Source organism: Cnephaeus nilssonii (assembly GCF_951640355.1).
Source record: "Cnephaeus nilssonii genome assembly, chromosome: 7".
NCBI classification, from domain to species: domain Eukaryota; kingdom Metazoa; phylum Chordata; class Mammalia; order Chiroptera; family Vespertilionidae; genus Cnephaeus; species Cnephaeus nilssonii.
The window spans coordinates 71587929-71601272 of record NC_137078.1 but is presented as its reverse complement, the minus strand read 5'-3'; the positions used below and the strand labels follow the sequence as shown (position 1 = coordinate 71601272).

General features: G+C 44.1%; 1 protein-coding gene across 1 annotated transcript in view; it reads left to right on the top strand.

Annotated features, from left to right (window-relative positions):
• The first annotated feature begins 3472 nt into the window (after window positions 1-3472).
• The window catches only part of NDC1 (NDC1 transmembrane nucleoporin), a 59582-nt gene continuing 49710 nt past the window's right edge, over window positions 3473-13344 (top strand). The window contains exons 1-4 of the mRNA XM_079776190.1: window positions 3473-3794; window positions 5460-5580; window positions 9297-9398; window positions 12266-12440. Of these exons, the coding sequence (XP_079632316.1) occupies window positions 3738-3794; window positions 5460-5580; window positions 9297-9398; window positions 12266-12440 (455 nt within the window). The 5' untranslated portion in view covers window positions 3473-3737. The remainder of the gene's footprint in view (window positions 3795-5459; window positions 5581-9296; window positions 9399-12265; window positions 12441-13344) is intronic.

Below are 13344 nucleotides of genomic sequence, written 5' to 3'. Positions count from 1 at the left end.
ATTCCCCCAAGGTTTGGAGTTTGGAGAGAGAGGGAGGGAGGGAGGGAGGGAGGGAGGGGGAGAAAGAGAGAGAGAGAGAGAGAGAGAGAGAGAGAGAGAGAGAGAGAAGATTGAGTTTTATCCTGGGGAATATGTGTTCTCCATGCCCCCCTCCAGAAAATATTATCCATGTGTTTTGAGTTTTTTTTTTTGTTTTTTTTTTTGCTTGACTCATCAAAATTCTGTTGCACAAGAGATTCTGAATCTGTCCAAGGAGTTCTTTTTTTTTAAAATTAAAAATATATTTTTATTGATTTCAGAGAGAAGGGAGAGGGAGAGAGAGAAACATCAATGATGAGAGAGAATCATTGATTGGTTGTCTCCTGAACACACTCTACTGGGGATCGAGCTCGCAACCCGGGCATGTGCCCTGACTGGGAATCGAACACTGACCTCCTGGTTCATAGGTTGATGCTCAATCATTGAGCCACACCAGCTGGGCCAAGGAATTGTCTTTTAAAATAAATGTTTTATTTTGCTGTTGGAAATGGCTAATCACATTTTATCAAGAATCAGTAGCCTTCTCTCTCGGAAAGACTGAATTTGACACTAAACAGGTTACAGATGTGGAGAAAGAAGAGTTATTTGCCACCACCCATCCCTAATATTTATTGGACTATAAGATGCCTATCACTGTAAAATAAGTGAAGGCCACATGTCAGAATGGCTATCATCAACAAATCAACAAACAGCAAGTGCTGGTGAGGATGTCGAGAAAAAGGAATCCTTGTGTACTGCTGATGGGAATGCAGACTGGTGCAGCCACTGTGGAGAACAGTATGGAGTTTCCTCAAAAAACTAAAAATGGACCTCACATTTGACCCAGTAATCCCACTTCTAGGAATATATCCCAAGAAATCAGAAACACCAATCAGAACAGATATATGCACCCCTAAGTTCATAGCAGCACAATTTACAATAGCTAAGATCTGGAAACAGCCTAAGTGCCCACCAGCAGATGAGTGGATTAATAAACTGTGGTACATCTATACAATGGAATACTACGCTGCTGTAAAAAAGAAGGAACTCTTACCATTTGCAACAGCATGGATAGAACTGGAGAGCATTATGTTAAGCGAAATAAGCCAGTCAGAGAAAGATAAATATCACATGATTTCACTCATTTGTGGAATATAATGAGCAACATAAACTGATGAACAAAAATAGAGCCAGAGAAAAAAAAATATTTTAGAATATAATAGAAGTAATCCTGTTATTTGAAGATTTTTAATATTGCCTACAACTTTTGTGATATTATACTATGTTAGTACAGTTTTGTAATATATTAACATTTTTTTTCTTGAAATATTAATGTTTTTGCATTTAATGTATTTAAAATCACTTTTCTTGAAATATTAATGCTTATTGTATGTAAATGGCTAATTATTTTGTATCTACAATCTGGTACTAGATTTATTTTGTATACTGTAAAAAAATAAAGTAATTAAAAATAAAAAAAGACAAACATTTCAAATGTGGTAGAACTACACACACAAAAAAGTGAAGATTTTGAAATGAAAACTTTAGGAAAATGATGACTTATTAATATTAGAACAATTTGAGAACAAAAAGTAATTCTCACATCCTTATACCTTGTTTGGGAGAGTGGTAGTTTAAAATTCGAGGAGATTTTTCAGGGACTCCCATTATTCATATACTAGAGGCCTGGTGCATGGATTTGTGCACTGGTGGAGTCCTTCGGCCTGGCCTGTGGGGATCGGGCCAAAACCAGCTCTCCAACATTCCCTGAGGAGTCCTGGATTGCAAGAGGGCAGTTCTTGGGTGATGCAACCTGGAATCAGACACCCTCCTCTCTGGTTCCAGGTGCAACACCCAAGAACCGCAGCTGCCAAGTCACCGCAGCTTGACAGCTCCTGGGTTCCGGGTCTGCCCCCTGGTGGTCAGTGTGCATCATAGCTACCAGTCGGAGTGTCTGCCCCCCTGGTGGTCATTGTGCATCATAGCTACCGACCAGTCAGCCCATTGCTTAGGCTTATATATATATAGACTAGAGGACCGGTGCACGAAATTTGTGCACTGGGGGGGGGGGTGTGCCTCAGCCCTTCTCCAATCTGGGACCCCTCGGGGGATGTCCGACTGGCATCGGACTGGCAGTCGGACATCCCTCTCTCAATCTGGGACTGCTGGCTCCCAACTGCTTGCCTGCCTGCCAGCCTGATCACCCCCTAACCATTCCCCTGCCAGCCCGATCGACACCTAACTGCTCCCCTGCCGGCCCGGTTGCCCCCAACTGCCCTCCCCTGTCAGCCCGGTCGCCCCCAACTGCCCTCCCCTGCTGGCCTGATAGCCCATTAGTACCCTCCCCTGCCGACCATCTTGTAGCAGCCATCTTTGACCACATGGGGGTAGCCATCTTGTGGAAGGGCATGAGGGTCAATTTGCATATTACATCTTTATTATATAGGACTAGAGGCCCGGTGCATGAAATTCATTCATGGGGGGGGCATCCCTCAGCCCAGCCTGCACCCTCTCCAATCTGGGACCCCTACACCTTCTTCTTCTCTAACCTCTTCATATTTTAAAAAATTAACTGAAATACCACCCACTCTAGGAAATCCTCTTTGAACAAATCTCTTTACAATCTGTATTAAGTATTTTCATAGTATACCATTCTTTTTCTTTAGCAGCAACTTAGAGTTGATGCAATCTGCTTCTCATTCTTTCCTCTGAATTCTTTCTTTTTTTAAAAATAGATTTTATTGATTTTTTACAGAGAGGAAGAGAGAGGGATAGAGAGTTAGAAACATCTATCAGCTGCCTCCTGCACACCCCCTACTGGGGATGTGCCTGAAACCAAGGTACATGCCCTTGACCGGAATCAAACCTGGGACCCTTCAGTCCACAGGCCAATGCTCTATCCACTGAGCCAAACCGGTTTCGGCTGAATTCTTTCTTGTTGCCCTTGTAATAGCGAAGCTTATCCAATTTACATTTGCCCTTCAAGGGCTTATATTTAATTCAGTTTCTAGTTGGCTCCCTGCTTTTTTTTTTTTTAAGTAATAAATTTGGGTTGTGATAGTAAACTTCACTTGTAATCAAGCCCTATCTGAATATTTCTATAATACCTTTCACTTTAGCATACCAGAGATTGTATTCATTTATAGAAAATAACAATAAATGTTACCTGATCATTTGATCTTCTAGTAATATTTTGTAGCAAGATGTATTATTCTAGTAACTTAACTATTACAAAACTGAGGCACAAATGTCTGCAACGGGTCACTAGTATGTCTTATAAAAGACTGACTCCCAGCATGCCACGAGGTACCTTCAGGAAGACTTCGTCTCCCAGCATGCTGTACTTTGTAACTCTGAGTCCCAGCATGCAACGCTCGTCCTTGCTTCCAGAGGCGGTGGAGCCTACAGTTCCCAGCATGCAGCAGCACCGCCCCCAATTTTTGGTGCCTCGCCGGACTTTGCTTCGGAGAGACCTTTTCCATTCCCGAGGGCGAGTTTTGGCGCCCCGGGCCCCTTTGGGACGCGTGTCTGCGGGGGAATTCTGGCCTGCTGGGCGTGTCCAGGCGAATTATCGGAGAAACGGATTGGGTCCTAGGCCGGGCTTCGCTCAGGCACCGTTTGAGGCAGCCCCAACGGGGTCCTCCTGGGGCCTTCCTCCCTTTGAACTAGGGAGGCGGGCGGGCTCGCCGCGTTCTGCTCCCCTCAGAGCGGGGGCTACCATGGCCACGGTTGCGAGCTGGCCCCGCGCCGGCGGGTCGCGGGACATCTTGTGGCGCGTGAGTGCTGCGTTCGCTGTGGTGTGCGCTGGACCGCTGCGGGGGCTGCGGGGCCATTGGCGCTGACCGCGCCTGCGAGTTGGGCGGGGGAGGGACCGGCCCGGGCGTAGCGTGGGGAGCGCGTGGGGAAAGGACCTCCTAAAGGGGAGCTTATCACAGGGCTGGCGGGGGCGTCCTGAGTGGAAGCTGGTTACCGGGGGGAGGAGTGTGCTAGGGAAAGCTGGGTGCCGGGTGTCTGCGTGCGGGATGTCCTGAGTGCCAACTTGTTAGGGGGTGAAAGGGGAGTCCAGAGTGGAAACTGGTCCGAGTGGGAGGGCTGACCTGCGTGGGGATTGGGGCAGGGAATGGGGGAAGAGTGTATGCAGGGGTGGTGTGCCTAGTAGGTGCAAAATAAATAACTTGTTGGTCATTTGGGATTAGAAGTTCGAAGAGTTGGAAAGAAGGTGAATGCGTGCACTTAGCTGAGGCTGGGGTGAGACTAGGTCAGTGGTCGGCACACTGCGGCTCGCGAGCCGCGGTTTGCCGCTCTGTTGACTAATGAGTTTGCCGATCACTGACCTAGACTCTCGATTCCCATAATGACAGGCTGTTGTTGTTCCTTGTGATTAAGCCCCTATCCCAGTGGTCGGCAAACTCATTAGTCAACAGAGCGGCAAACCGCGGCTCGGGAGCCGCAGTGTGCCGACCACTGGAAACAGGACAGGTGTTCCAGGTGTTCCTTGTTAGAGGAATGTGTGCGCTGTGGGACTGAGATGAGCAGATACTTCCTAGCTGAAGTTGAATCAACAATTCTGCATCCATTCTGTGCAGGACAAAGAGATACAGTAGCAATATCCCTTTTAGGCTACCCCAACGGTACAGCCATCTACCCTGTATCCCAAGCTAAAAACTTTGAGTCTTGAAGTCTTCTTACCTATTCGTTACCACCCCTAGTATCAATCACCGATGTCCCGTATAATGTGTTTCACAAATGTGGATACATTTCCCCCCTTTATGCCTCCTTTCCCATTGCCGCTGCCTTCCTTCAGACCCTGACTATAACCCTTGGCTTGGGCAGTTGCGTGGACTGCCCCCTGTTTTGGCCTTGTCCCGTCATCTTAGCCAGGTTACAAACTCAGGGTGTTTTACCGCCCAAAATATAAATCCGATTGTCATGCTTAAAACCCATCAGTATTCACTTTGCTTTTCTATTCACTTATTCAACAGTAAATCTTGTGCCTCTTACATGGTAGGCACTGGTGATTCAGACTGAATACCATGTGTCAGTTGCCCAATAGGGAGTGCGTATCTAATAATCGTAAAACACCATTACAGTATACAGATGGTTCCCATAAAATATATAGCTTTTAGATGTTGATATATCTATCAATTAAACCTAGACAGACAAGTATTAGTTGCTGTAAAATACAGTTTTAAATCTGCCCCCTCCCCTGCACCTGACTCTGGACTAACGTAACCACAGTTCACTGATAATACAAGATTCTATAGTGGTATGTAAATTAAAGTTATTAATAGTAATAACCACTGAGGTTTATATATACCTGCATGGACTATGATCTGGGTATAAACATTAGTGATTAGCATCCTGTATGAAAAGATAGGATTTGCATAACAAATAGTTTAACTGACTTCATGATTGAGTGATTTTGTTGATTTTTGTTATAGGTTTTGGGATGGAGGATAGTTACAAGTATTGTGTGGTCAGTGCTGCTTCTACCCATCTGTACCACAGTATTTATAATCTTCAGCAGCATTGACTTATTGCATCCTATACAGTGGCTGTCTGGTAAGTGATACTCAATTTGGGGAAAACAAATGTACAGGACCTACTTTTCAACATAAAAATTGTATTATGTTTCAAATTTGTTTTTAATTACTGCTTCCTTGGCAACATATTCACTTTGCGGTAATCTTAAGGCATTCCTTTCTAACTTACACCTTTTCATTATCTATAATAATAAAAGTGTAATATGCTAATTAGACCATACGTCCTTCCAGATGTAGCAGGGGCTGCGAGGGAAGCCCAGGTCTTGGGTGCCAGAGGGAAGCAGGTGCCGGCAGCTGGGGGAAGGAAGGCCTACTCTTGAACAAATTTAGTGCATCAGGCCTCTAGTATAATAATAAGATTGGTAAAACTGTCAGAGACTTTATTATCACAACTTAATATTTATTTATTTGTTTGTCTCTTCTTTTTGACAGGTTTATTGAGATTGTCTTTTAAAGGAGAACTGTTCCTTTTATCTATTTAAATATTGTGGATAGAAATATGAGATAGCTCTTAAAAAACGTGTCTAAAATTAAGAATACTCTATTTCTATATTGTGGCTAACAAGGAAGAAAGATGAAAAGAGAGAAAAGGAGGAAAGAGTTAAAAACTAAAGAACATAGAGTTAAATGCGAGGATTGATGAGGAGCTATCAATTATCACTGTCAACTGTGTGCCAGGCATTGTGCTAAGCACCTTAAGTAGATTGCCTCTTATTCTTCCTACAACCCTGTGTAATAAAGAGGTATTAACCCTACTATATAGATGAGGAAACTGAGACTCAGGCTAAAGTCTTCAGAGATACAGCTGGTGAGTAACTGAAGTAGGATTTGAACATTGGTCTCTGACTTCAGAACCAGTGTTTTTACTATGCATTAGAATTTATTTAATTCTATACTAGAATTAAAAAAATAATAATAAAAAGAGAGAAATGTTGCCAGCTTAGGTTTTGAAGTCTTTAAAGCCTTGCCTAAGGCTAAGAAGCACAAATATTCTTGAAATACTTCCTATATCCTCTTCAACAACAATAACAATTTCTTTTGCTTTGGAAAATGGGAAGTGTGTTGTTAAACTAATTTTTCAGAAGAAAATGTCAATTGTCAAGGAGTGCAAAGCTTTACTTTGTGGCCTTTGGAGATGTTGCTGCTAAAGAATTAAAGTCATGTTAATTTTTTTGTTGAGACATATCAATCACTTGTATGGATTCCATAGGTCAGATGAAATTAAGCCATAAACCATTGCAGGGATGGCAAGTACTTCTCTCTCCACTTTGCCAGAATCTGTATTACTCATTGATCTTTTGATCTTGGCTGTCTAGTCACAATCTTAGAATATTCAGTCTTGTAATCTAGAGCCATTATCAGTTCAGAATTGGAACTTAGGTTAAAAACTTTTTTCCATTTCTTGGCCAAGTATTCTTTAATCCGAATAGCACTTTCTCCAATCTCATAAATTGGATTTGATTTATGCCATTTCCCCCCATCAATTGTTACTTGTTCTGCTCAACTTTTGCTTCACAAAGTCTTTCAAGAAAAGTTGTACTCTTTCCTTATTTCCAATAACATGGATCAATTCTTTCTTTTAGCAGTACAGTATTTGTGTTTAATTGTGGATGCTTAATAAATATTTTTTTATTTTAGTCAATGAATTATACTTTTAAAAATAATTGCTTTTATAATTGTGTTCAGCAAACATATGTCCTTGCTATTTTTATTTCTTTTGTTCATGTTTTTAGGCATAATACATGCATATTTTAAAGTTTGCCATATTTTTGAAATGGATTATTATTATTATTATTTTTTTTTCCGAGAGGGAGAGAGAGAGAGAGAGAGAGAGAGAGAGAGAGAGAGAGAGAGAAACATCCGTGATGATGAGAGAGAATCATGGATCGGCGGCCTCCTGCACGCCCCCTACTGGGGGAAGGAGGGAAATTGAGCCCGCAACCCTGGGCATATGCCCCTGGCCAGGAATCAAACCCGGGACCCTTCAGTCCGCAGGCTGATGCTCTATCCACTGAGCCAAACCAGCTGGGGCTTGAAATGGATTATTGATGAGCTACTCTACAATATGAATGTATTAGTATTTCACAGGGACATCCTCATTGCTTTTGTTTCCAGCTAATTTAGATGATTTATGGATTATACTATTTCCAGAAATGTTACTTTTTAAGCTATAGGGCTAATTGCATTTTGTAGGAAGAAATCTGAAAAATATTTACATTTAAAAAAACCCAACTTTGTTGCTATATTATTAAATGTGGCACTTCTCTGTTTTACATGATGAAATATATTTGCATATAGTAGTATGTTGTTTGATGTTAACATCTGGGTCATCTAAAAGAAATCCTACATAATAAAAAGGCAATATGCAAATTGCATCACTCCGCTACGCCCACGATTGGGCCGGCTGGAGGCGCGGGGGGCGGGACTCAGGGTGGCTGATTGGCTGGCGGTAGGAGTGGGGGGCGGGGACTCGAGTCCCCGCCCCCCGCTCCTACTGCCAGCCTAAACGGCCAACACTGCGGAAGGACCCATGCGGCTGGCGGAAGACGCTGGTGGCGGAACTCAGGGTGGCCAATTGCGTGGCTGCCGGCACCAGTTTTCCGCCAGCAGCAGTTTTCCACTGGCCACCTGCCATCAGGGCGGGGCGCGGCGGAGCGGGGTGGGACTCGGCTGAGCGCGGCGGGGTGGAGCGCGGCGGGGCGGCAGTGGCCCGTGGGTGCAGGTGTGGTGGCCCCAAGGCTGCGGCAGCGGCAGTGCACGCGGCCTAAGCAGACGCTTGCAGGATTGAATCCTGCAAATGGGCTACTAGTTATAATATAACTAGGGGCCCAGTGCACGAACTCATGCACCTTGAAAGGAACTGTGGGCTGCGAGGCTGTTGTGGGCACAGGGGCGGGTCTTGCCCATCCTCTGTGCCCCCAACCTGGCCCCTCCCACCTTGGCCCCCAGTCTCCTGTCTGCCAGCAGCCCCGCTCCTGCCGCCACCGCTGCACTCGCTGATGGTGTGGAGCGATTGGGGCCAGTGCCAGCAGTGGGTGCAAGCGGGGCCGGCACCGTCAGCGGGTGTTAGCGGCGGCTGCTGCCCCAATCACCCCTCAGGAGCAGGGGGAGGTGGAGAAGTCTTCAGGGGTGATCAGGGCCGGCAGCCGCCGCTTGAACCCACTGACGGCGCTGAGCTATCGAGGCCAGCACCCTCGGGTGCCAGCGGCAGCTCCGGCGCCAGCAGTGGGTGCGAGTGTCGGGTGGGACCGCGACACATGGGAGCAAAGACTTTTCAGTAACCATCAGAGGCTCACCCCAATGACAGCGATCGGCGCCCCACCTTGGTCTGGTGACCCTGCTCACCTGCTCCACCATCTCTCCATAGCCAACGCCCACCTTGTTCCCCTCTCTGCCACCTGCTGCTGATGCCCGCCATGTTCCACACACACCCCCTGGTGGTCAGCGCATGTCATAGCAACCCGTTGTTCAGTTGTTCCACTGTTCGGTCTATTTCCATATTAGCCTTTTATTATATAGGATTTTAAAGGACCCAGAGCTTGGTCCAAATAACTCACATTGTAGTTGTTGAGTGGATATCCTATAGGTCTTGTCAGCAGTGTATGAGGACATTCTTAAAGAAAGGATAACTTTAAAATTAAAATTAGACTTGTGATTCAAGCCCCTTTTCTGTTGCAGTATACTGAATATAACTATATGACTGATCTTAACTAATTTCTCTCTCTTGTGTTTTAGATTGTTTCAATGATCTATATAGTTCCTATGTAATCTTTTACTTCCTGCTGCTATCGGTGGTAATAATAATAATAAGTATTTTCAATGTGGAGTTCTACTCAGGTGAGTTTCAAAAGTTAATTATCTTAAAAATGTCTGAATTTTATTAAGGGCACACTCAATGCATTTTGTATATGAGAATGTATAATAGGGGCTGTGTTTATGTTAAAGTTTTACAAATGTATGCAGAATCATGCTTTGAATGCCTTATCTTAAAATTTGAGTGCTAATTTCTCTTCTAAAAGAAGTATTTTGACCTCTACAGACAAATATATGATTCCACTTAGGAGATACCTAAAGTAATCTAATTCATAGAGACAGAAAGTAGAATTGTGGTTGCCCGGGGCTTTGGGGAGGAGGGTTTGGGAATTGTTTAATGGGGACAGAGGTTCAGCTGGGGAAATGGGAAAGTCTGGAGATGGATGATGGTGATATTTGCACAACAATGTGAATGTACTTATGCCACAGAACTGTATACTTAAAAATGGTCAAAACAATAAACTTTAAGTTCATTTTACTACAATAAAAAATTTAGTTCTTTTAATGGTTCATAGCTGATGTTCAAGTTGTGATTTAGCGTATCTACTACAATAATAAAAGCGTAATATGCTAATTAGACCAGACGTCCTTCTAGACGAAGTTGGGGCTGCGAGGGAAGCCCGGGTCCTGTGTGCCAGAGGGAAGCCAGTGCCAGCAACCAGGGGAAGGAAGGCCTACCCTTGCACGAATTTCGTGCATCAGGCTCTAGTGTATTATAAAAGTAATGTATTATAGAAATAACCAGAGGCCTGGTGCACGAAATTCGTGCACTCGCAGTAGGGGGGGGGGTCCCCTCAGCCTAGCCTGCGCCCTCTCACAGTCCGGGAGCCCTTGGTGGATGTCCACCTGACAGCTTAGGCCCGCTCCCCTCACGGACAGGGAGTGGGCCTAAGCCGTCAGTCGGACATCCTTAGCTCTGCCACAGAGGCGGGAGAGCCTCCTGCAACTGCTGCTGTGCTCACCATCTGTGAGCCTGGCTTCTGGCTGAGCAGCACTCCCCCTGTGGTAGCACACTGACCACCAGGAGGCAGCTCCTGCGTTGAGCATCTGCCCCCTGGAGACCAGTGCATGTCATAGTGACTGGTTGTTCCGCCATTCGGTCGATTTGCATATTAGTCTTTTATGATATAGGACTAGAGGCCTGGTGCACAAATTCGTGCACCAGTGGGGTCCCTCGGCCTGGCCTGCGGGATCAGGGTGAAACCGGCTCTCCAACTTCTCCTGAGGGGTCCTGGATTGCGAGAGGGCGCAGGCCAGGCCAAGGGACCCCACCAATGCATGATCAGGGCTGGGGAGGGACGCAGGAAGTTGGCCAGCCAGGGAGGGACCGCAGGAGGGCTCCAGGGCGTGTCCAGCCTGTCTCTCTCAGTCCCGATCAGCTGGACCCCAGCAGCAAGCTAACCTATCGGTCAGAGTGTCTGCCCTCTGGTGGTCAGTGCACATCATAGTGAGAGGTTGAGCGGCCTTAATATATCATTAGTATATTACGCTTTGATTGGTTGAACTGACAACCAGACGACTGGGCACTTAGCATATTAGGCTTTTATTATATAGGATATTTTTATAGGGTAGGAGATTAGGACAGTGATTTCTTAGATATTTCTCAAATATAAAAGTATAATTCTAAGATTTTCCCCAAAACTTAAAAATATTATGTTTTGTACTGGGATAATCACCTGCTAAATTCCAGAGCACTTTTTTCCCCTCAGTTTCTCATCTCTCTTGCCTTTTAGATTCCTTGAGTCTCTCCTTAAGATACAATTAGAAGCTTTTTCTGACACTACTTGTTTTGACTATAATGTCCTCTTTTTAGCTCTTCTGTGGTTTCTTATTAGATACGGTATAAAATTTCAAATCCTACTTTGGATGTTACAATACATACCCTTTTCCTTTGCTTTCCTAATCCCTCACTAGATGACGGATGCTTTTTCTGTTCAAACCATGTTCAGGACTCCTTGGCTTATAGCATGTGTTCTTTCACATGGCCCTTTGTAGGCATGTATCATGGAGAGGGAGAGGTGATAGCAACCTCTTGCCCAAGGGTAAAGCACCTAAGCCCTTTCCCTTCATACTTAGTTTTTCATCTCTGTGCAACCTCTTCACTTTGAGTATATTGAAAGAAGAATGCCTACATATATAGGTTAGGGAACCCTGTAATTGTTGTTTCAATGGTCAGCATCCCTCACCTCATACCCACACTCACCTCCCCCAGCTCACTTCCAGAAAACTTCGGATTATCAAAAAGGTATTAGAGCCTGACTCGTGTGGCTCAGTGATTGAGCATGGACCTATGAACTCGGAGGTTGTGGTTCAATTCTGGTCAGGGCACATGACTGCGTTGTGGCTCGATCCCCAGTGGGGGGTAGTGAGGGTGGTGAAGGGGGCAGCTGATCGATGATTCTGTCTTATCATTGCTGTTTCTGTCTCTTCCTCTCCCTCTCTCTGAACTCAATAAAAAAAAATTTTTTTTTTAAATGGGTATTAGAAATTCCCATATAAACATTTACTTTTGTATTCAGTGTTGTCAATACTTACCTGGTTTGTGTTTTATTTTTCACAGATGGACTTTATATTGCTAATCTTCAAAATGCAAATATAACTTGCTAGAGGGCAAGCACTATCTTTAAAAAAATATATTTTTTATGACAGGACTAAGTTCCAGTGTAGGCACTATTTGAGCTATTAGGAAATTTTAAAAAGAAAGGAAAATGTTACTTACACTATCCTTATATTCCATCTTTCTAGGTTCTTTGGTTTTTCTTTTTTTGTGTGCATCCCATTGCATTCAATATTTTCTCAAATTATTTTAACTTACAGACTTTTTAACTAGGACTTTTTCTGTACTCATATACTGCAGATTATAAAGCCACATTAATGTGTTCTGTTCACAGTTGTGCCTTCCATTCCCTGCTCCAGACTGGAACTGATAGGGAAAATCATTCATCCTCAGCAGCTCATGCACTCATGTATTCATGCCGCAATGGGAATGATGGTGGCTTGGTGTGCTGCAGTGATAACCAAGGGCCGATACAGTTTTCTTGTGGTTCCCTGCACTGGTACTGAGAGGTAATATTAGATATTTTTTTCTAAGGAATCGCATTTAGTTACTAAGCCAAAGATGACTTGTATAGTTTAATAGTTTATGGATATTGTTTGCTTTCTGGATTTCTGTAAAAGGTGCTTTTTTACATACATCAAATGTTTTATGTTTTGAATTCAACAGTTTTTTAGAAATATTTATTGTATGCACGGTGCTATATTAGATGCTGTTGGATTTGTAAGAGTGATTTGCACATGGACTATAGACTCTTTGAGAGTTGAGGACAATAGGGAATTTAACCCATGGACACCAATGGATGTAATAGAGAAATAGGAATATGTGAGAAATAGGTTGTACTAGGAAGAAAGTGAGATAGATGTGCAGATAAAACCTGAGCGGAGTTCAGGAAGCAGGGAGATGGCATAGCTTCTTAGAGGAGGTGGCAATTTTTTTTCTTTTGAATTTGTTTTTATTGAAACATTGGAGATGGGTTGGGATGGGAAATACCCCGCTAGGAAAATGTCCATTCTAATCTTCCTGGTATAGTGTTTAGAATTTTTCCTTGGAACTGCTGCTCTTCCTGCCAGCAGCTTCTTCAGCTCCACTGCAGATTGGCTGGTCCTTGGATAGAACGTTCTCTTTTTCTTGGACACACTACTGTTACCCGCCTCTTGAGGGTCACTAGCTGGTTCCTCTTTGGGGAAAGATTGCTTCCTTTTGGGAAGACTTCCATTGCTAGCTGTTTCTTCAGGATCACTGCTCACCAGCTCCTCCTTGGAAAAAGATTTCTTTTTCTTGGGTTTGGAGAAAGTGGAGACAGATGGGTCCTCCATTTCATTCTCCTGAGGAGCCAAGAAGGTGGCATTGACATGGGAGTTGGAAGAAGGATAGTATGGAAAAAACGAAGAAAAAATTTTATAATAATTTTAC